Source organism: Lepidochelys kempii, chromosome 15, assembly GCF_965140265.1.
Source record: "Lepidochelys kempii isolate rLepKem1 chromosome 15, rLepKem1.hap2, whole genome shotgun sequence".
NCBI lineage: Eukaryota > Metazoa > Chordata > Testudines > Cheloniidae > Lepidochelys > Lepidochelys kempii.
Window position 1 is genome coordinate 1,889,960 of NC_133270.1, and position 23,906 is coordinate 1,913,865.

The 23,906-nt window shown below is 52.9% G+C and overlaps 1 protein-coding gene across 1 annotated transcript; it reads left to right on the forward strand.

Annotated features, from left to right (window-relative positions):
* Window positions 1-7,457: 7,457 nt before the first annotated feature.
* NIPSNAP1 (nipsnap homolog 1) lies at window positions 7,458-22,986 on the forward strand. The gene is made up of 10 exons (XM_073312585.1): window positions 7,458-7,665; window positions 11,699-11,826; window positions 12,689-12,734; window positions 13,860-13,954; window positions 14,999-15,069; window positions 15,405-15,545; window positions 16,159-16,190; window positions 19,417-19,511; window positions 21,482-21,565; window positions 22,030-22,986. Exons 1-10 carry the CDS (start codon window positions 7,589-7,591, stop codon window positions 22,092-22,094), a joined length of 834 nt encoding a protein of 277 aa, XP_073168686.1. The 5' UTR covers window positions 7,458-7,588; the 3' UTR covers window positions 22,095-22,986.
* Window positions 22,987-23,906: the final 920 nt, after the last annotated feature.

Sequence of the window (23,906 nt, forward strand, 5' to 3'; positions counted from 1 at the left end):
TTTTCCCTCACCAAAAATAAAAGATGCCCCCGAAGAAGTCTTCAGGAGCTCAGTATAGGAAGCAGGAAGCTCAATTGCAAAATAGTTTGCAGCAAGGGGCAAATCTGATGGGAAAATATCTGAAACAGAACGACATAGACCAGGCTTTAGGCAGTAGCGATCATCCCAGTGCAGAAGAAATTGAGAAGCAAAGTGTAAATGATGAAAGTCCTATTACTAAGGAATTAGCAGATTTACCTGAAGATAAGGAATGGAAATGTGAGGAAAGTGATGGAGAATTGTCCAGTTTTCCTGGCGGAGTGAAGGAGAGGGATGATAAATAAGAATGTGACTCACATGGAAAGGAGAGAAACGATAAAGAAGAATCAGCCTCCCATGACAGGAACAGCAGTGAGAAAAATTGCATACCATAACTCAATTGGGGGGAGGGATAGCTCAGTGGTTTGAGCATTGGCCTGCTAAACCCAGGGTTGTGAGTTCAATCCTTGAGGGGGCCATTTAGGGATGGGGCAAAAATTGGGGATTGGTCCTGCTTTGAGCAGGGGGTTGGACTAGGTGACCTCTGAAGTCCCTTCCAACCCTGATATTCTATGATACATCAGATCCTGCTCTATGGCCGGCACTCCTAAACTCTGCCCATATTTGATCGTACAATTTTGAACGGGCCGGGCAAAATTGAGGATATGACGTTTCCAGCAAATGAGCAGAATCGACACTTCTCAATGTCACACTGCAAAAGAGTGCTCGAGAATGGTGAGAAACTGAATTGGCACTGTCTAGTTTACTCAAAATCAACTGACAAAGTGTTCTGGTTTTCTTGAAAAATATTTCATAAGAATGCCAAATTGTTTGCTTGCACTTTCCGGGTATACTTAGCTGATGCTCTGAAGCAACATGAAAAGTCACCCGGGCATTTTATGGCCTACTCCAAATGGATAGAGGTTGAGTCTGTTACCCACACACTCTAGGGCACCCCACCTTTACCTTTCCACGGGCTCAAGGCATAATCCAGTTAATTTAGGCACCGACCTTACCCCCTTCCTAGGGCTCCAGGACACCCATACCCAGTTCCTAGGGCTCAGGGCGTAACCAGGTTAATTTAAGTATCCACCCTTACCCAATTCCTAGGACTAAGGGCATAATCTTCTGTGGGTTTGAGGGGCCTTTTACCAGTGAAAGAGCCTTACACAGTAATATTCTTAACTTCTACTTATTAACAGTTACCTAAGCAGAACACACACACTAAGCATACAATGCTCACCACTCCCCATAATCAGACGAACTTTTCCTAGTGGCCAGCCAGGATCAGATTGTCCAGGGACTCCAGCTTCTGCACAATATAGGTGGCAGGGTGTTGAGGTCTGGCAGCTCTGATCTTGGGCTGCGCCCTGGAGTTGGTTCCCAAGAAATTCCTGTTGGACCCCAGTTATAGTGAAACTTGAGTCCTGCTTAGCTCTACTGTCCCCAACCATTGTAAACTAAAGTCCTGCAAACCGGCATTTTCCACCCATCCTAGCCCATTACAAAACCACTCTTTACCCAATCAGAGCCCACCACCTGAGCTGATTTAAATCTTGCAAAGTTAGTGATGCAACAGGCAGAAATGATCAAAGAACCAGACAGAGTCCAGACAGATAAATAGAGAAGCAGGGACCATGAAGGCCAATAAAGAAGTATAGATTTCACAATCACATCTGTTAGGTGATTCCTTGCCAGGCAGAATGCTGTCAAACAAAGTTTTCCCTAAACATCTTATGATCTGTTTCTTTCTCTGGTGATGCTGGGCATTATTAGGACAGGTGCCTGCTTATAACAGCCTGATATGTCATAGTTTTAATGTAATTTAGAGGGAATGTGAGGATGTGATTTCCTGCTTCTTAGCTCATGGCTGTTGCTGTCCTAATGTGGCTGCAGAAAAAGCCCTCAGGCCTGACAGAGTCCGGGCTCACGCTGAATAAATGCATTACACGCAGAAGACCAGCGCATTATTAAAGTAGAAACCCAGATTTGGGAAATGTGCTCAAGCATCTGATTTCAGTTACCCTCTTCCTTGCAAAGAATAATTTGGCTTTCTGGGGCTCATCAGATAAGTTGTCCACTGAACATACCGGTAATTTCCTTGGTTTGGCAGAGCTCCTTGGAAAATATGACAATGTCACGTGTGAGCAACTATGTCGAGTAGTTCGTAAAGAAGCGAAGGACCATTACTGCAGCAAAACAATTCCAAACAAACTGATTGACCTTATGGCAAGAAAGGTGCTTGATGACATGTTGATGTGGCTCAGCAAAGTACTACGCTGTAATAATGCACTGCATTCCTGACATTAGTCACAGGGAAAAGATGCCATTTACAGTAAGATCTGTTGACGACGAGGATGACTGTATCCAAGTAAAGGAACACTTTATCTGCTTCAGGTCTGTGGAAACTCTACTGGAAAAAGCCTAACAGAATTGTTTATGAACGTTTTAAATGAGAATAAAGTAAAACTTCAGGACTGCCGCAGCCAAGGCTACGACAATGGCGCAAACATGAAGGGAAGAAACAGTGACGTCCTAGCAAGGATTCTTGTACTGAATCCAAGAGCTTTCTTCATGCCTTGTGGCTGCCTTTCCCTCAACTGGTTGTGTCAGATGCAGCATCATCTTCTTTTGAGTCAGTATCTCTCTTCGCAGTACTGCAAAGGATATACGTCCTGTTTTCAGCATCAACTATCAGGTGGAAGAGCCTCACGGCCAATGCTACAAATCTGACTGTGAAGCTGGTAAGTGACACTCTCTGGGAGAGCTGCATTGACAGCATAAGGTCAATGAGGCACCAAGAGACTGAGGTTTACGATGCTCTGATGGAATTGGTGTAGTCGAGTAAAGCCAAGGCCAGAATCTAACACAAAGCGCAAAACCTGGCAAGCCAGATCACTGACTTCAAATATCTGGTGTCAGTTGTGGCTTGGCCAATACCCTGTTCCAAGTAAACATTGTAGGCCAGGCATTACAAACTCAGTCCATGGACATTGCGACTGCTACTACTGCGATGAGACGCTGCCTTGATTTCGCTGTGGCCGACAGGGGAAACGTACTTGAAGGTGCCATCACTGCTGCCAAAGAAATGGTGGGAAACATAGGAGTTGAGCCTGTCTTCGAGGGAACTAGTATTCACCAGGTGCATCTGAAGAAGTGGGGTTTTTACCCACGAAAGCTTATGCTCAAATAAATCTGTTAGTCTTTAAGGTGCCACCGGACTCCTTGTAGTATTCCACCAGAAGAAGAGACAGTTTGGTTACCAAGCAGAGATGAGGTGATGGGAAGCTCAGAAGAAAAAATCAAGTGGGAGGTTTTTTTGCTTGCCCGTTGACACTGCTCGAGTGTCCGTTGAGGAAAGGTTTGGACAAATGAAGCACCACGAAAAGACTGGGGGCTTTTGAATGACCTTAGTAAGCTGCCGGCAGACAGGAAAATGCTCAAACAATTGTACAGACCTTCACCGGATGCTGACACATGGGGAATGTTCGGACATCAAAGATAAGATCTCTATGTCGAATTGGACAATATCCGTCACATTTTGCCACATGGGAAGCACTCTGCACTCTGAATTCTCCAGTTCATGCATGATGCAAAGCTGAAGGGCACTCTTCCTTATGTGTGGATAGCTTTGAGGAGTCTGCTCATGCTGCCAGTCACAGTTGTGAGTGGTGAGCGCAGCTGTTCAAAGTTTTGGCTCATTAAAACATATATTCGATCAACAATGGCCACAAGAGACTGACATTGCTTGTTCTTTTATCCCTTGAAAATGCCGTTGGCCAGTCTTTGGATCTCTCTGATGCTATGCTCCAGTTTGCGAGGGCAAAGGCGAGAAAATGTGATGGGTTCCCCATGGTGCAGCTTGGGACTGTGGGACTGCTGTGCCACCTTAACTCTCCAGCCTGAACTGTCTCTTGCAATGCTTTGCTAGTGACAAGCAGCAAACCCCTCCAGGCGCTGTGATCACTCAGCACAACAGCACATGGAGCCCCATACCCAGGTAGATTGCATGAATGCTCCCAGAGCCACTCACGAATCACACAGAGAAAGGCACCAGCCAAATCCCGCTAACTCCCAGACTTGTACCTCAGGAATATACCATCTTGCGTGGCTCAAGATGAGCAGTTCAAGTTTATTAATTGGTTCACCACTTCATCAATGGAAAGTGGACATACACCAGCCTTTGTAAACCTGAGCAGATTTATCAGACACTTCAGGCAAACTCACCGGTAAAGATAAACAGTAAAACAAGTGTATTGACTACAAAAAATAGATTTAAAGTGATTATAAGTGATAGGCAAAAAGTCAGAGTGGTTACCAAAATAATATAAAATATAAGCATGCAATCTAAACACTCAACCCTATTAGCCTGGGCAATATCTGGATTAAGCAGTTTTTCTCACCCCACTGGATATTGCAGTTCATGGTACACAGGTTTCACCCTTGAAACCTGGGCCAGTCTCCTCTGTTGGAGTCTTCAGTCTTCTCAGTGGCATTGTTGCTTGCAACATAGGTCGGGGGAGGAGAAAAGGCGAAGCATGGGGCCACTGTGTTCTGTTTTATACCCTTAGTCCCATGTGCTTGGAGAACACAAGTCCAGGCATGTCTGGTGGGCATTGCTAAGTCCCCAGGCAAGGTTGAGCAATTCCCTGGGATGGCCTTATGCAGGTGAGTCATTGCATTGTAGCTCCCTTGCTGGACAATGGCTGTTGATGGTTGTTCAACACCCTCCTGGGCATTGTTTACTTTCCTTGCTGTTGTCTCTGTGGAACTAACATCTGGCCGATTCCCCAATTTACAGCATATTTTAGTGATAACCATACAACACAATCTCATAACTTCATGTGCACTAATGATATACATATTTAGATACAACAGTGACTTTCAGCAGATCATAACCTTTCTCCTGATACCTCACATCTTGCTTTATATGCAATATCACAATTATATATAAATAAGGAATATGGGGGTTACAGGGTGCTCCCCCAAGGTATAGAATATCACACTGACCACGTGGATCTGTGCAGGACTGGGGTCTAGGGTATGTTTGATCATCTTCAAGTGTAGCTTTACTCTCACAAGGTAAGTATACTGTCACCTTCTAACTCAGCAGATCTGCCTGGTTCATGTTCAGAAACATCTGCACACACAGGAGGTACAAGTGTAAGGGTTCACTACTTTTTGACCTGTGAGCCCTGCAGCCAGCTCAGCTCCAGCAGAGGGAGCTAGAGGCTATTCTGGCTCATGCATCACCAACACTGAACAGAGGTCCAGCGGCAAGGCTGAATTCGAAATGAGGACTCGAGTAACCTTGCTGGGCTTGGTGTGGTTGCACAGCTGGAAGGCAAGATGGAATGGGGCCTGGAGAAGTTTTCTGAGCATTTCCATTCTCCTGGTATTGTGGAGGGCTGGTGGAGTGGATTTTCTGCCCACAGGCTGCTTTTATGTCCTGATTTTATAGTTACAGTCCCAATATATTCAGGGCTTTTTCTTATATAGGCACCTATTACCCACAACCCCTTTTCCAATTGTTCACACTTGTATCTGGTCACTGTGACGGTGCCCCCCATAAGGCTTTATGGAAATATACTTATGAATGTATATATGACATAACTAGAATGTGATTTATGCTACATATGCCATGTAATATATCTCTGTAAAGGTTATGATCTACTGAATCTATTAATCCTATTTGTATGCATGTATCACTCTATTTTGTATCTGGACTTTGCATAGGAGAGAGGAGGGGGTCTCCATCCACAAGAGCAAGTCTATTTAAACCCCTGGGATACCGCTCCATTTTGTCTTCAGCTGGCTAAAGAGAGAGCCTCTCCACCCCCAAGGATACCTGAAAGAAACTGGAACAAAGGACAGTAACTACAGGGGATGTGAGTGATTGCTGGACCCAGACTAGAAGGAGACTAGTCTGTAAAAGAAAGCTTACTGCAACTGGTGAGGTTTTATCTGTATTCAGTTTGATTAGACATAGACTTGCGGGTTTTATTTTATTTTGCTTGGTAATTCACTTTGTTCTGTCTGTTACTACTTGGAACCACTTAAATCCTACTTTCTTTATTTAATAAAATCACTTTTTACTTATTAATTAACCCAGAGTATGTATTAATACTGGGGGGGGGGGCAGTTGTGCATATCTCTCTATCAATGTTATAGAGGGCGAACAATTTATGAGTTTACCCTGTATACGCTTTATACAGGGTAAAACTGATTTATTTAGGGTTTGGACTCCACTGGGAGTTGGGCATCTGAGTGTTAAAGGCAGGAACTCTTCTTAAGCTGCTTTCAGTTAAGCCTACAGCTGTTAGGGGACGTGGTTCAGACCTGGGTCTGAGTTTGCAGCAGGCTAGCGGGTCTGGCTCAAACCAGGCAGGGCACTGAAGTCCTAAGCTGACAGGACAGGAAAGCAGGAGCACAAGTAGTCTTGGCACATCAGGTAGCAGTCCCAAGGGGGTTTGGGGCTTTTTCTTATATAGGCACCTATTACCTGCAACCCCTGTCCCTATTGTTCACACTTGTATCTGGTCACCCTGACCCCTTTGTTGCACTGTGGCTCTGGGGATTAGGTGCTGCAAGGTCACAGGTGGGCAGAGTAGGGAATGGAACAGCTTAAGGCAGGCGGGACTGAGCAGGGGGAGTGGACCCAGGCTTGGTGCTTTGGGGAAGGATAAGAAAGCCCTGGTGAGACAAAGGTTTGTATAACCCAGGCAGGGAGGGGAGAGGTGGGGGCAGGAGGCTGCTAGGGACAGGGCGTGTGTAGGAGTCAAATGGGGCAGTGGGGGGTAGGGTTGCCAGGTGTCGAGTTTTCGACTGGAGCACCCTGTCGAAAAGGGACCCTGGCAGCTCCAGTGAGCACGACCGACCGGGCCATTAAAAGTCCAGTCAGCGGTGCTGTGGGGCTAAGGCAGGCTAGTCCTGACCTCTCCTGGCACCGCACTGTGCCCTGGAAGCGGCCAGCAGATCCGGCTCCTAGGTTGGGAGGGGCCACGGGGCTCCACGTGCTGCCCCGAGCACTGGCTCCCCACTCCCATTGGCCAATGGGAGCTGGGGGGGGGCGAGAGCAGCGCGCAAAGCTGCCTGCCGCGCCTCTGCCTAGGAGCCGGATCTGCTGGCCACTTCCGGGGCGCAGCGTGGTGCCAGGACAGGCAGGGAGCCTGCCTTGGACCCGCTGCACCGCTGACCGGGAGCTGTGCCAGGTAACCCTGCGCCCCAACCCCGGCCCCAGCCCCGGCCCAGTGAAAGTGAGTGAACCACCGAGGGAGGCGGAACGTCGTGACCAGGGGGCGGGGCCTGGGTAAGGGGCGGGGCCTGGGGAAGGGGCGTGAGGGGGCGGGGCCTGGGGAAGGGGCGGGGCTGGGATGTTTGGGTCTGTGCTGTGAATGGCAACCCTGGGGGGCGGGTAAGCCGGGGCGGGGCTGCGCCACGAAAGGCAATGGGGCGCGGGGAGGGTATTTGAGGGGCTCGGGCGCTGCGGGCTCCTCCTGCCCCGGCCCCGCCCCGGCGCCGCGCCGCGCCGCGCACCGCCGGGCTGCGGCTGAGCCTCCGCAGCGCGAAGATGGCGACGCGGGCGGGCGGGAGCCCGGCGCTGCGGCGGCTGCTGCGGGGACCCTGCCTGGCCCTGAGCGGAGCCCGGTGAGCCCCGTGCCCCCGGCTCCGGCCTCGCCCCCATCGCCTCCGGCCCCCGGCGCCCCCATCGCCTCCGGCCCCCGGCGCCCCCATCGCCTCCGGCCCCCATCGCCTCCGGCCCCCGCGCCCCGACGTGTCCGTCCCTGCCACCCCCATCGCCTCCGGCCCCCTGGCACCCCCATCGCCTCCGGCCCCCGCGCCCCGACGTGTCCGTCCCTGGCACCCCCATCGCCTCCGGCCCCGGCGCCCCGACGTGTCCGTCCCCGGCATCCCCATCGCCTCCAGCCCCCTGGGCCCCCATCGCCTCCGGCCCCCATTGCCTCCGGCCCTGGCGCCCTGACGTGCCCGTCCCTGGCACCCCCATTGCCTCTGGCCCCCACGCCCCCATCGCCTCCGGCCCCCGCGCCCCGACGTGTCCGTCCCCGGCACCCCCATCGCCTCCGGCCCCCGCGCCCCGACGTGTCCGTCCCCGGCGCCCCCATCGCCTCCGGCCCCCGCGCCCCGACGTGTCCGTCCCCGGCGCCCCCATCGCCTCCGGCCCCCGCGCCCCGACGTGTCCGTCCCCGGCGCCCCCATCGCCTCCGGCCCCCGCGCCCCGACGTGTCCGTCCCCGGCGCCCCCATCGCCTCCGGCCCCCGCGCCCCGACGTGTCCGTCCCCGGCGCCCCCATCGCCTCCGGCCCCCGCGCCCCGACGTGTCCGTCCCCGGCGCCCCCATCGCCTCCGGCCCCCGCGCCCCGACGTGTCCGTCCCCGGCGCCCCCATCGCCTCCGGCCCCCGCGCCCCGACGTGTCCGTCCCCGGCGCCCCCATCGCCTCCGGCCCCCGCGCCCCGACGTGTCCGTCCCCGGCGCCCCCATCGCCTCCGGCCCCCGCGCCCCGACGTGTCCGTCCCCGGCGCCCCCATCGCCTCCGGCCCCCGCGCCCCGACGTGTCCGTCCCCGGCGCCCCCATCGCCTCCGGCCCCCGCGCCCCGACGTGTCCGTCCCCGGCGCCCCCATCGCCTCCGGCCCCCGCGCCCCGACGTGTCCGTCCCCGGCGCCCCCATCGCCTCCGGCCCCCGCGCCCCGACGTGTCCGTCCCCGGCGCCCCCATCGCCTCCGGCCCCCGCGCCCCGACGTGTCCGTCCCCGGCGCCCCCATCGCCTCCGGCCCCCGCGCCCCGACGTGTCCGTCCCCGGCGCCCCCATCGCCTCCGGCCCCCGCGCCCCGACGTGTCCGTCCCCGGCGCCCCCATCGCCTCCGGCCCCCGCGCCCCGACGTGTCCGTCCCCGGCGCCCCCATCGCCTCCGGCCCCCGCGCCCCGACGTGTCCGTCCCCGGCGCCCCCATCGCCTCCGGCCCCCCAACCTATTCATCCCCTGTGCCCCCATACTGTCGTTACCCCAGGCCCCTGCCCCCCAATGTGTCCGTCCTTTCCATCCCTGCCCCTCATACCCCCCTTGCTTCGGGCCCCTGTGCCACCCCTTCCAATGTCCCCCATCTGTGTCCCTTTCCATCTATCACTTCTCCCAAGGGCCTCTCCACACCTGGGACACCGGGCCCTCCCCATCATCCCCGCACCTGTCCCTTCATTAGCGCCACTGTGGGCCCTTTGTCACCTCTCCCCTGGCCTCTGTGTCATCATCTTCCCTCCCCATTTCCCACTCCTACCCTGGACCTCTGCACCCCCATTGTCTCTCCCCTTCATCACTGTGACCTTTTGCTCTTGGCTTGGGAGTGGCTTGGGAGCATTGTCCTCTGGTTACCTAAGGCACTTTAGTATCTGAGTTTGCAAAATCCCCACACTAAATTGGAGGATCGGAGGAAGCTGTTTGAATGGCTGGGGAAGGGCAGCCCCAAGCTCAGACTGAGCTCTGCATGCTTGAAAGGCCAACAATTAGCTGCAAGTGGCCCCTTCTCCAATGCCCAGGGTTGGGCCCAGAGGGTAGGGCATGCCACGCCATGTGCTCTTGTCCCAGGGTACTGTAGTGTTAGGAAAGAGAATGAATCAATTTCCATGAGTTTGATACAATTGAGGGGAGCGGGACAGATGGGGGCTCCTCTAGGAGCCGACTTGGAAACACAGGGGTCATTTACACTTAAACCAAGGGGCCTGATTCTGCCCTCCAAGTCTGGAGTAATTGCACTGAAATCAAAGGAGTAAGAGGAGAAAGGCCTGCAGCCCCTAAGCTGGGCATAACAGATCTGCAGCAGAATAGAGCCCCCAGATTAATGGTAAATGATCCTGCCCATCCAGATAGATTTCAAAGCCCTTTGCAACAATGATGTGGTAAGGGATTGATGGGCAGCTCAGCCCCTCGGTGCGGGGTCACTCCCGGCTGCTCTGGATTATTAGGACTCGGAGGGTGGAAGGATGGAGGAGGGGGCCAGGTGGAGGTTTGAAATGTTCAGGAAGCATCTGGGAGGTTTGTTTGAAGCCAGGAGAAGGGTTATTTATCTTTATCTCTGATGTTAATGCATTACTAGAGATTGTAGCATTGGGGCAAAGGTCTCGCCAGGCACAAATTGTGCATCTCTGCCGATTTTCATGGGAGGGACAGACGGGGGGAGAGGGATCTGTGTCTGCTTCAGTGCACCATGGCACCACTGCTCTGGCACCTCCAGGAGAGTTCCGGCCCTTATGGTTGTGAAGATAACTTTCCAAAGGTGTCCTGATGCAGCACTGTCTTCCTGAGTCTGCAGCCAGCCTGCAACGATAGCTCAGAGAGAGAGGTGCTTCCTGAGTCATTAGCACTGAAGCCCAACAGCACTATAAATGTCGCTCTCACTCCCACACTGTTGATTTGTTTCACCAATGATGAATTGCTGGGATTAGGGGCAGACTTTGAGAGGAGTACCCATATCCCACTTGCGTGCACCTTTCACCCCCTTGTGAGTTCAGCCCTGGAGACAGCCTCTTACTTTGCCTGTGCAGGTGAAGAGTTCGGAAAGGCCACTGTGCAGTTGCTTGTTAGACCAGGTCTTGGACCAAAGGTGGCGCACCCTGTGTCCGAGGGGCTTGAACAGGAGGCAGCCTGATAAGTGTCTCTGGCACAGGGCTCTCTATGCCGTACCACGTGGAAGCAGTGCTCGTTTCCCTGAAGAGCCACAGATTAGACAGGCGCGCAGACCTTGCCTGCAGGGCCTCTGCTGCCAGACTCCGAAAGGGAGCTGCAGCAGCCAAGCCCACGTACGCTAGTGCTTCGCATTCTCCTCGGCTGGGATGCCGCCCTTCCTGTTGGCACTGGGGAGTGGAGTTTTGAAACCCTGTGGTATTTTTTTAATCCCAGTTCTTTGCTATTAGGACCTCAATTGTTAATTACCAAGGGTTCCTTGAAGAAATGTTACTTCCTGTGTTTTACGTGTAAGTATTTTTGAGCCTGTGGCAATCGATGTCTGTCTATTTTTGGTTGAGAAAATGCGCTTGTCCTCCTATCTAAGCAAGTGGACCCAATTAAAACCCCTGGACTAAAGCAGCAAACAGCCTCAGTGTCAGATAGCGGATTCGGCACATTCCCCGCGAAAAGAGCCTTGGACCCTACCCGCCTGTGGCAAAACCCTGCGTCAACAAATAGGCCAGCGTGCTCTGGAGGTGCTGCGCGAGCTAGCCTGATCCAGTGCGGGTGGGGGATTTGAATTCCTGAATGCCGGGGGGAGGGCAGTTTGGAGGAGGGATACATGTTGCTCGCTGCCAGTGCCCTGCGCTCTGATCCCCTGAGGATTTCGGTGTTCTCAGAGGGCTGGTTCCTTACACAGGTAACAAGACTAGTTCAGTTAGATGGCTGTGTTATGGGTTTTCTTCCTCATCTGGCCTTGTTCAGTTACCTGCTCCTGGCTACTGGGACAATGCTTCTGGCAGGGTGTAGGTCGGTTCTCCAGGGCATCTATCAGGGCAGTGACTTTAGACCGCGAGGGAACCCAGCAGTGCATGGCAGATGCCTTTTATTGCTGTTGACAGCCTGTGGGTGCCAGAGAGAGAGGGCCTGACTGCAGCCCTGTATTCACTCCCTTCTACACCTCGGCCCATCTCGGCCATTGCTGACCTCTGCGCCTTCTTCCAGGGGATACTCCAGGGACAACGAGGGCAGCTGGTTCCGCTCACTCTTTGTCCACAAAGTGGATCCCCGAACAGACGCTCATTCCACACTCTTGTCGAAGAAAGAAACCAGCAACCTGTACAAGATCCAGTGTGAGCTGCCCCTCTCCTTATCCCTCCCTTGGCTCCTCTCCTGAGTTCCTTTCCAGGCCACTGCAATCTGCACACCAGTGTCGGGGGGGTGGCCTGTGTTCAGGGATAGCCTTGTCATTTGTGGGGCTCCTGTCTGCTGGCGGTGGGCCTTGAGACCCCCACAGGCCAATCCCGTTGGGGGAGTGCCTCCATTGCCACGCCTCCCCCTGCCCCCGGTTGCAGGAGAGATGGGCCATGCAGTGAGCTGCAGCATAGCAGGGCCCCAAGCAGATATTTGCCTTGTGTGTGTTTAACGCTGGCCCCGTGGGGGGGTGTTAGCGGGGGGTGTGGAGGGCTCCTCTGCCCTCTTAGCTGGGGGCGATGTGGGAGGGGATCTGGCTGGCAAATCACCCAGCTGGCCCAGGAGGTAAATAAACCTTCTCGGGGATACGGCGTCTGTACGCACACACAGGTTCTGCTCGTGCATCACACTGCCCTGCATGCCCCTGCTGTCCAGTCCTGCCCATCTCCCCCAATGCACCTTAGTCCTGCCCTGCAGCACCCCCTGCTGTTCACTTCCTGGTCATCTTGAAGCTGAGACTGGCAGTCGTGCCAAGTCAGAGGTTGGTTCCTGGTCTCCAGGGCCTGACCCCGCTGTGCGTTAGAACCAGGGTTATGCAGAGAATCATGGGGGCGGTGGGCATATGAAAGCAGTGTACTGCTCGGAGGGTGAGAGCTGCATGGAGGCCAGACACCCGCATATCGCTTTGCCCAGCCCAGAAAGATGGCTGGCTGCTCTTAGCCCTGCCCTTGTGTTCCTTGGGGCTTGGGGCTGAATTTCTGCCCTGCTGACGTGACTTTTCTGTCTGTTTCCCTGCTGCAGTTCACAATGTGAAGCCCGAATGCCTGGACGCTTACAACAGCCTGACGTGAGTGTATCTTCCCCACACACACACCTGTGCAATAGGTTCTAGCGGGGTTGACTGATGGAGCTGTTCCTTGTACGGGCCCCTGGGTAGGGAGGGGAAGGGCCTTGTGGATAAGGCACAGGACTGGGAGTCAGGACTCCTGGGTTCTGTGTGACCTTAGGCAAATCACTTCCCCTTTTGTGCCTCAGTTTCCCTGTCTGTAAAATAGGGGAGAGGATTCTGACTCACCCCTCGCTCGGCTGTGGGGTCTCATTCCTGTGCGTTTCCAAAGTGCTTTGAGACCCTCAGCAGGCGGATGTGAGAGCCCCAGCTCTGCCTCTCAGCTTCCTTCTGCAGCTCCATGTTCATTCCCCAGTCCCTGCTCCTCTTTCTATCCCATCTTCCTTCCCTGTCACGTGAACCCCAAGTTCACGGACTCTGAATTGTCCCTAGCCTCTGTTTGCCAGAAGCTGGGAATGGGTGACAGGGGACGGATCACTTGATGATTCCCTGTCCTGTTCATTCCCTCTGGGGCACCTGGCATTGGCCACTGTCGGTGGACAGGATACTGGCCTGGATGGACCTTTGGTCTGACCCAGTCTGGCCGTTCGTATGTTCTATGGGGCCAGTGGATCCCTTGTCCCTCTCGCTGTCTCCAGGGCCTTGGTTTCAGGGTTGCCAAAGGAAGCAGGAGTGTGTCAGCTTGAGTTGACTCACTGTGTTGCACGTGGTGCGGCTCATCCCTAGCAACCAGCACTTTGCTCCAGTTCATGCCTAAGACATTCCCGGCTGGGTTGGAGGGGCGAGTAGGGGGGCCATGGGTGGAGACTGGCCCGTTACCTCCGTAAGGGGGGAGTGTTTGGTCACTTCCAGAGCCCTGTGTTCTCTCACCCTGACCCCAGGCCCCAGCACACTCTGAAGTCTGCCTTGGAGTGGCAGCTGGTGCAACCCCCCATTAGCTGGACAGGTGAGGAGAAATACCACCCCTCCCTCTGCCAGCTTCAGGTCTCTGCCTCTTGCTTCCCCATCTGCCCAGTCCCTCGTAGCCTGGGCAGTGGGAGGAAGGACCTTAAATGCAGTTCTTCTGCAGGGCAGTCCGAGCCACCCATGGGCATTGCCCCTCTGACCCTTCTGCATCCTCTGCAGGGAGGAGGTGCTGCCCAATCTGCACTCGGACACCGATTACCCGTGTGACCTGGTTGGGAACTGGAACACGTGGTACGGAGAACAGGACCAGGCAGGTGAGCAGGCAGCCGCCGGACAGGACTTGTGGGCTCAGGAGGGGGCATTGCCCACGGTTTTGGTGCCCCAAGGTGCAGCCAGCTCGGGAGGCACGTTCCCTGTCCTACCAAGAGCTGGGCACCTTGACTTGGGGCGTGCGATGGAGACCTGAACTGTGTGTAGCTAAATACGTTGAAAATCCCCTCTCAGGTTTTAGAAATTAATCTCTTCTTCACAGCATGGGAGTTTGATATTCCCGGAATAAACGTGTTGCCGCGAGCCACGTATGTTACAAGGACTTTGCATATGGCTCTGCCAATGCACCCCAGCCCCACGCATAGCTCCCCCTGTTATTCCAGGTCTGTTTTGCACACAGCTCTTCAACGCACCTCAGTCCTGACCTGCACCACTCCCTGCCCCTCCAGTCTCAGTTCTCTTTGCCCTAGCTCTGCTGATCAGAATCCCCCCTGCTCTTTTACTGCCAGGCTTTATCTTGAGCAGACGCTGTCAGCATGTCAAATCATATGGGTGGTTTTCTGATGTGGGCAAACTCGGCTTTTGGTCCAGCTGACTCATTGTCACTTGGGTCTTGAACCTAGGTCTCTGGCTGTAAAGAAGGAGAAGCTAACCCAGCACCCCTTCTCCACAGCTCCCATCAGCCTCTCCTGTGCTTAGGGTTGATAGCACAGATGAAATCAGAAGCAACAAAGTAAAGTCATGCAGAAAATCCTCCTTGCCCAGCGTGCGGTATGCCAAGGAGGGTGAAATTGGTGGTGAAGGTCAGGGCTGCAGCATTGCTCCAGACTAGCCCAGAAAGGAGGCCTAGCTTTGGAGAGATGGCCGTGGGTCGTAGTGTGTATGTTCTGACTTCCTCCGATCCTGCTGGGCAGGTCGCCTAGCAGCTCTGACCTTGGCTGAGAGACAGGGTGGAATTTGCAAGTCAGGTGGGATTAGCCCTGGCGCATGAGGCAGCTTGGGTGGAGTGCCTGGGTCCCTGGAAAGCCGCTGACCACTCGTGTTCACCTCACAAGGACTCCCAGCCAGGCCTGACTCTCTCGTTGCAGTGCACTTGTGGCGTTTCTCCGGCGGGTACCCGGCACTCATGGACTGTATGAACAAATTGAAACAGAACAAGGTACCGCACGCTTCACCGCAACTCATCCTAACCGTAATTCCGCCTCAGCTCTGCCATGTGACCCCCCACGGTGCTGCTTATGCACTCGCTCCCTGCCCAGGGACTGCAATCTCCCTGCCATGGGCACCATGTCACTTCCCCAGCTGGCAGCCCCCTGCCTCCCCTTCTTCCCCCTGCAGGTGCTCCAGGCAATGCTCCTTCCCACCCATGATGCACTAAGGCCCGGATTTGCACTCCGAGCCCCTGGGCACAGTGGAACCCTAGTGCGCCATTGCTGGGATTCATGCTCCCAGCCCCTGGGGGCAGCGGCTTCCCTCAGCTGTTGTTCTTTGCAGGAGTACCTGGAGTTCCGCAAGGAGAGGAGTAAAATGCTGCTGTCTCGCAGGAACCAGTTACTCCTGGAATTCAGTTTCTGGAATGAGCCTTTGCCCCGGGTCGGGCCCAACATCTACGAGCTGAGAACGTACAAGCTAAAGGTGAATCTCTCCTTCCTGAGCCACGTGGGGGAGCAGTGCCCAGGGCTGCTTGGGGCTGCTAACCCTGCAGCTGGGCTGAGGACAATAGAGCAATGAAGCAGCACTGCCTTTAGACCTGTACACAGGCAGGTACCCGGAGCAGGCCTTGTTACCCAGGGGTAGCTGAACCCCAAACCCTGGTGACTCATCTTTGTCTTCCAGACAGTGTCAGGAACTAAATCAGTGGGGGACACAGCTCTTCCATCTGACAAATGACTGGTACAAACAGGAGCATTTTCACTCAAAGCTCCTTCTTTATTGAGTCTCCAGCACCCCCACATATGCAACAGCAATAGTCTAGAGCACTGGGTGAGCATCTAGGTGGGCCCACCTGGCGCAGACCATTTGATCTGCTCTCCTGGTCTGGCAGTGGCCTATGCCTGATGTTCTGGGGGAATGAGCACCTCTGTTACTGCAGCTCGTCAGCTCTGCCCTGCTGTACAGGGTGGGTGAGGGTGTGGGATTCCTTTCTGGCCCAGGTGGGCAAGCAGAGCTTGAGAAAGACCTTGATCCCCAGTTTACAGAGGATAAAAGCAATCGTGACATGGTTTTAATTCCTTCTCTTTGTTTCCAGCCAGGGACCATGATCGAGTGGGGGAATAACTGGTAAGCATCGAATCTTCAAGCCTCTTTGTATTCCTGAAGAGCAATCCCAGTGCTGTGCAGAGTGGGAACAAAGCCCAGATCTGCAGGGGTCTCTGGCTGGACAGGGACCCATAAATGATCTGGAAAAAGGGGTAAATAGTGAGGTGGCAAAATTTGCAGATGATACAAAACTACTCAACGTAGCTAAGTCCCAGGCAGACTGCGAAGAGCTACAAAAGGATCTCACAAAACTGGGTGACTGGGCAACAAAATGGCAGATGAAATTCAATGTTGATAAATGCAAAGTAATGCACATTGGAAAACATAATCCCAACTATACATATACAATGATGGGGTCTAAATTAGCTGTTATCACGCAGGAAAGAGATCTTGGAGTCATTGTGGTCTCTGAAATCATCCACACAATGTGCAGCGGCAGTCAAAAAAGCCAACAGAACGTTGGGCATCATTAAGGGATCGATAATAAGACAGAAAATAGCATATTGCCCCTATGTAAATCCATGGTATGCCCACACCTTGAATACCATGTGCAGGTCTGGTCACCCCAACTCAAAAAAGATATATTGGAATTGGAAAAGGTACAGAAAAGGGCAACAAAAATGATAAGGGGTATGGAACGGCTTCCGTATGAGGAGAGATTAATAAGGCTGGGACTTTTCAGCCTGGAAAAGAGACAACTAAGGAGGGATATGACTGAGGTCTATAAAATCATGGCTGGTGTAGAGAAAATAAATAAGGAAGTCATATTTACTCCTTCTCATAACACAAGAATTAGGGGTCACCAAATGAAATGAATAGGCAGCAGGTTTAAAACAAACACAGGGAAGTATTTTTTCACACAATGCACAGTCAACTTCTGGAACTCTTTGCCTGAGGATGTTGTAAAGGCCAAGACTATAACAGGGTTCAAAAAAGAACTAGATAAATTCATGGAGGATAGGTCCAGGATGGGCAGGGATGGTGTCCCTAGCCTCTGTTTGCCAGAAGCTGGGAATAAGCAACAGGGGATGGGTCACTTGATGGTGACCTGCTCTGTTCATTCCCTCTGGGGCATGTGGCATTGGCCAGTGTTGGAAGACAGGATACTGGGCTAGATGAACCTTTGGTCTGACCCAGTCTGGCCGTTCTTATGTAGTGCCAGTCCATCCAGCTTTAACTGAAATCTAACCTCCCTGGAACTGCCTCTTGAATGCCATGAGCCCCATAAGCGAGGCCCAAAGCAGAGCAGTGAGCACCTTGTATCACCCTAGGCTGAAAGAGACAACGTTAAACACTTGTGTTGAGAATGTAAGCAGTGGGATGCTGGAAGTTAGAGCACTAGGGTCAGAGTCAGAAGACCCAAGTTCTAGTCCTGATGATGCTGTATGTTGTTTGTTATTTGTAATGTGGTAAAACCCAAAGGCAGCTCCAAACAGGGAGCAGGACCCCATTGTTCTCGGCACTGTACATGTGGGTACTAAAGCGTCCCTTCCCCAAGAAGTCACCAGTCTGGCATGTGATCAGAGCCACATTAGTGACTCGCTCAAGGTCACACGATAAGCTGCTGAGTGATCTTGGACAAGACAATTCATCTCTCCAGCTTCAGTTTCCCCCGCTGGGAGCCTTACCCACTTTGTATATGTGCGCTGAGGTCACTGAAGGAAATTCCCTCAATAAACGCCCAGTGCATTCTTCTTTCTTTCCCCTGCACCAAGCTTTCCTTTCACCTCTTTGCTTGATGCTGGCTGCTGCTCCAGCTGAGGCAGTGGCCTTCCACGGGTACCATCCGCTCACTGTTCTGTGGCAAATAACACAGACCACTGTACTGAAGATCAGTATAATCGAAAGCCCGGTCCCGCTAGACTCCTGAGTGACTCCACTGACTTCCAGATTGCCTAATGGTTAAAGTACTGGGACTCGAGAGAGCTGGGTCCATTTCCTGCCTCTGTCACAGACTCTCAGCACAACCGTGGGCCAGACATGTAACATCTGTGGGCCTCAGTTTCCCCATCTGTAATGTGGAGACAATGCTTCCTCCCTACCTCGGATGGGTATTCGGAAAAGACCCTTTCTGGGGCAGGAAGTGTTTCTTACTGTGTGTTCATACAGTGCCTAGCCCAATGGAGGTCTGGATCTCAGCTGGAAATTCTAGCAGCCACTGTAATGTAGATACAAAGAACTTAGCAGGCACCCTGCCCCTGTGGTGACAGTCCCAGTGTGGGTAGCTGACACAAGGGAAGGCTGCAGGATTGGGCCTATAGTGGGAGGTGAGTATCTGTATTGTACGATCTGAACTATTGTTGGATGCAGAAATGGACAGTAGTAGTGTATAAAGGGGGTCTGCATTGGGCAAAAGCAGTCTGATCTTTTCATGCCAGCATTGGCCAGGTCTTAGTTACATGTATCCAAAATAAGATACACGCATCTCTTTGACTAATATCAAGGTGGGGGCTGCTATTGAATCAAAGTTATGGCATGTGTAAGACTCTAGCTAGGTGCTTAGATTGTCCTTGTCATCCCTGTAGCATCTGAGCACTGTCCAATCGGTAACAGATTTCATCCCCTCCACCCCCACCCCTCTTGCAAGGTATGGACGTGTTAGCCCCATCAGACAGGATCTGAGGTGCAGGCTAGATGGTGTGACTTGCCCTAAGTCTACGATGGAGCCAGGAATTGAACTCAGGTCTGCTGAGACCTAGGCCAGGCAAGTCCCTGAGCCATTAGACCGTCCTTCCACCTTTAAGTGGCTAACCATCGAATCTCAGTTGGATTTTCATTCTGCTTTCTTTGCTCTGTTTTCTCTCTCTCTTGCTGTTAATTTCTTCCTCTTAGCTGGAGGAGCCAGGTAGAATCCTGACCTGTTCTGACTGTACGTATAACATGCTATGTGTGTGAGAACGGTGCCCTTTAGTGCCCAGCTATGGTGACAAGAACAGCCTGCTACTTCTTCCCTGGTGGTGATGTTTCTCCTGTAGCTCTGAGGGTCGAGGCCTGTGCATCTTGTGCTGAAGTCTCCTAGTTCAAGCCCTGCTGCTGACCTTGGCAATGTGCACGTGACCACTTCTTGTTGCACATGGGTGACAGATACATTTAGCTAGCCAGTAGTCTGGGGTCATTAAAGGAGACTTGCATAGCAGGAGGTTGGATAATTAGGATTTGACGGAAATTTTAAAACACCTCTTGCAATGCTGGTTGCGTCCCAGAGCAATGCCACCTGATTGCTTCTCTCCTCCTATGTCTTTGCTAGGGCTCGGGCCATTAAATACCGTCAGAAAAACCAGGAAGCGGTGGGCGGGTTCTTCTCCCAGATTGGAGAACTCTACGTGGTTCATCACCTCTGGGGTAGGTGGCTTTCCTTTTCCTTTTGAGTATTTATTAGCCATTATCTGGCCTGAACTTCAGCTGGTGGGTAACTTTGCTCTACCAGCACTGCAGCACAAGGGTCCCACCTTTGTGAGGATGCATCCTAGAGCATAAAACTCCCATGGGCCCTCCCTCGCCACTTAATCAACTTCAGACCCTGGCCGTTCCAAAAGGGAGATTTAGTTTGATTTGCTGGCCCTAAATTTGTTCCCTTATTCCCTCCCCTGATGCCCTCCTAACACATACACACCATCTCCCCTTTACCTTCATGCCTCTGTTTTTACCCTCTTGGCTGCTTTTAGAGGCTGGTCCTTATCGCAGTGCTGAAAGCGTTGTAAGATGGTTTATTATCACCAAGTGCCTTTAAAGAAGCTCCTGCCCCATCAATTACATTTTGTATCTCCTGACTTGTACATAGCAATGAGAGCTGAGCAGGGATTCCATTTCAGGGCGGGGTCTGAGATTTCAAAATTTGGTTTGATTCCAGTTCGAAACACCTCCCAGTTATTGCTCAGTTCTGATACTGCATTGCCGTAGCATGTAGGAGCACTGGTCATGGAGCAGGAATCCATTGCGCTAGGCACTGTACAAACGCAGAACAAAAAGACACATTCTCCACACAGTTGTATTCCCGATCTCCACACCGCTCTGGGGCAGCTCTGGTGGGCTGATGGGGAGCCAGGGACCTGACAGCCCTGCCAACCCTGGTTAGTGAGGAACTGGGAGTCTGAACTCTCTGGGTATGTCTATGTTGCAATTAACACACACACCTCTCCGGCTGGCTTGTGTCAGCTGACTTGCGGGGCTGCAAACACTGCAGTGTAGACATTCAGGCTTGGACTAGAGCCCAGGCTCTGAGATCCTTGTCCCGGGCTCCTTCTTGAGCCTGAAAGTCGACACCGCCATTTTACAGCCGCGTAGCCCAGGTCAGCGGACACAGGCCACTCAGGGGTGGTTAATTGCAGTGTAGACCTACCTATCCCTAGGCTCTGGGCTCTCTATCAGTCCTCCAGGCTGGCAGGAAAACAGCCAGGTTTGCAATGGCAGGCAGGGTTCCATCAGGTTCTTGCTGGTTTCTGGTGGAATTCCACCAAAATCAACACAGTCCCGCAAAACATAAATTCCAAGGAAAAAATGTTTAATCCAAAATTTTCCTACTAGGTCTAGTTACCCGTGCTGCTTGGCAACCACAGCCCAATTGACTAGGGCAGACACATGTGATTTTTAAAATAGGAACATTGTACATTTCCTTTGTACCTTTCATCTGGAAGGATCCCTGTGTGTTTTGCAAACTGCTTCCAAAGGGAGGGCCAACAAAATGCAGCCAACTCTGGGGTGGAACACGGTAGCTTGGTTTAACAACACTCAGCAGCATACACAATACTTTAGGACAAGGACTGAAAATAACTCTTTATCTAGTTGAAAGTGCAGGGAGGTAGAGTGGTGTTACTCGCACTGAAATCTGATGGAAAGACACTGGGGAGAATCCCTAGCTCCTGCAAAAAGCAATCAGCTGAGATGGCGACGAACCACTTCTGAGCAGCTAACAAAGTGTATGTGGCCAGCCTTGCCACTGCTGCATCGCTTCTCCAGTGGAAGATCACCCATGTGCAATGAGTTTGGTGGGTCTCAGCCCAATTCGAAGTGGACAGTTATCCTCATCACAAAACCCACCATTAACATTGGCATCCTTGGTAGGATTGAATTGCTCCTGGAGAGTGACCCTTCCACTGCATTCATGTACACAATCCTCCTATCAAAGAACTCCACCCCCCCACAACCCCCCCCCGCATTAAAGCACACCATGGAGACACACCAAGACTTAGGCTGTCCCGCCCCGCACAGCAATGCTCCCTTTTGCCTGGAATTCTTGCTAAGCTGCTGGTGGCAGCGAACACTGGAGAACTCAGCAAATGTGGGGGTGCACACCTGGCGTTTTCTTCTTTCAGCCTACAAGGACCTACAGTCCCGAGAGGAGACAAGGAACGCTGCCTGGAGGAAGCGAGGCTGGGATGAGAATGTGTACTACACAGGTGAGTGCTTCTCCGGTGGGGCTGCTGCTGTGAGCTCTAATCCTCATGTTCCAGGGCCGAAGCCAGTTGTCAGCTGTGGTCAGGAAGAAAAGCCCCCGCTGATATAGTGTTGCCCAGTGAGGTGTATTGTGGGGATTATATGCTTTCCTATGAAATCGTATTGGCTGCTCACAGCCGGAAAGAGGACACTGGAGCAGCTGGACTGTCTGTCTGTTCTGTTGTGGCACACCCTATCTCCTCTCCAGCCAGCACTCCACCTGTACACTCCTTTTCAGTTCCGCCTCCTGGGAGGGGCTGGAACCAGTGTAAACGAGAACTCTCCTGGAATCAGTGTGTTGCAATGCCTCCTGCTGGTAGAGTGGAGTAGCTGTGAGCTCCTAAGGGGCCAAAGCTGGAGCGGTGTGTACAGCCCCCTCTGCCCAGGGCTCCCATGCACAGTGATGATTGTTCCTTTTGATTTGCAGTCCCCCTGGTTCGGAACATGGAGTCTCGGATCATGATCCCACTGAAGATCTCCCCCCTCCAGTGACCCCGCCAGCACAGGACTCGGCGAACAGACAGGAGTGAGATTCACTGGGGTGTCTCTGCAGTTCCCACGAAGGAATCTGTCCCTCTTTCTGTCTCTCTCAGTTCGAGGCCATGCTCTTAGCCCAGGTGCTTCCCTATTCCCAGGCTGCTCAGCTCTGTCGGGAGCACCGGTGGGACATGGATGAAGCTGGCTGAACCAGCACAAGGCTGCGCATGGTTTCCTATCTGTGGGTCCCCAGCTCTGTATGAATGGGCCATGGAGACGGAACTCCCCTTTGCCCTAACGCTGTTCTGGGGAGACATGACTATAGAGCGCAGCATAGCTGAGCCGTGCCCCTGTGGTGAGCAGAGTACAGACACTGAGCTAGCTAAACCAATGTGCGCTGCTCTCTGGGTCCCAAGGCAATGTTCAGACATCTGAAGTTTTAAGCCCCACTCCCCTGCAAGCCATTCCTCCCGCCACTCGGGGAGGGACTGCTGCTGGTCTCCTTCCCAGCACGCCACTGGGAGGGACCTTTCATCATGCCTGGTTGTGTCTGTTACCATGACTGTCAGCACATGGCTAGACTGGTGTAGGGAGAACTCCACCCCTCCTTCCTTGCCCAGGTTGGAATTCCAGTTCCTGGCTGTGGTGTCCTGTTCCCAGCGAATCTGGGCGCTATCCTTGGGAACAGGAAGTCCTCCAGCCTGCTGATGGAACCAGGGTGAACCGCCCCACATCTGCTGAGCCAGGGCCCTCCTTTGGAGGGAGGTGTATGCTGGAAAGTGGCTGTGGAGCCCAGCATGTCCTTTCCATTCACCCTTTCACGTAATGGCACCCAGATCCAATTAACTGACCTTACAAGTCCAAAGGCTTTTATCTAGCAGCTTTCAGAGGAGCAGCCGTGTTAGTCTGTATTCGCAAAAAGAAAAGGAGGACTTGCGGCACCTTAGAGACTAACCAATTTATTTGAGCATGAGCTTTCGTGAGCTACAGCTCACTTCATCGGATGCATACTGTGGAAAGTGTAGAAGATCTTTTTATACACACAAAGCATGAAAAAATGGGTGTTTACCACTACAAAAGATTTTCTCTCCCCCCACCCCACTCTCCTGCTGGTACTAGCTTATCTAAAGTGACCACCCTCCTTACAATGTGTATGATAATCAAGGTGGGCCATTTCCAGCACAACAGGAGAGTGGGTTTGGGGGGCGGGGGGAGAAAACCTTTGTGCTGGCAATGGCCCACCTTGATTATCATACACATTGTAAGGAGAGTGGTCGCTTTTTAGATAAGCTAATACCAGCAGGAGAGTGGGGTGGGGGGAGAGAAAACCTTTTGTAGTGGTAAACACCCATTTTTTCATGCTTTGTGTGTATAAAAAGATCTTCTACACTTTCCACAGTATGCGTCCGATGAAGTGAGCTGTAGCTCACGAAAGCTCATGCTCAAATAAATTGGTTAGTCTCTAAGATGCCACAAGTCCTCCTTATCTAGCAGCTGCTGCCCTCTCCTGGCCTGACACCATGGTACTGGGTGCTGGGAAGGTTCGATATACAGGGTGGTGCATCCTGGTGGCTTTGGTGGGAGCAGAGGGCATGTAACAGCAGGCAGGATTAAGTCCTTGGTTCAGAAACTGCAGATGAAGCAGAGTCCTTCTCCCCATTCTGTTATCCCTGTGACTAACTGGAGTTTAGCGAACACTAGAAGCCATCTTCCAGAGCGGCGTTGGCTCAGCTGGCGTGAAAAGTACATGCTGGGCTGTGCCAACAGATCTGCACCTTGTCTGCTCTGGCAAAAATAGTACATGCAGTACTCCAGCAGCGGGAGCAG

Excerpts from the sequence above, each read along its gene's own strand:
- NIPSNAP1 (XM_073312585.1), top strand. The coding sequence starts at position 7,589 with ATGGCGACGCGGGCGGGCGGGAGCCCGGCGCTGCGGCGGCTGCTGCGG. Across the intron at positions 7,666-11,698 it reads CTGGCCCTGAGCGGAGCCCG|GGGATACTCCAGGGACAACG; the intron begins GTGAGCCCCGTG and ends GCCTTCTTCCAG. Across the intron at positions 13,955-14,998 it reads CGGAGAACAGGACCAGGCAG|TGCACTTGTGGCGTTTCTCC; the intron begins GTGAGCAGGCAG and ends CTCTCGTTGCAG.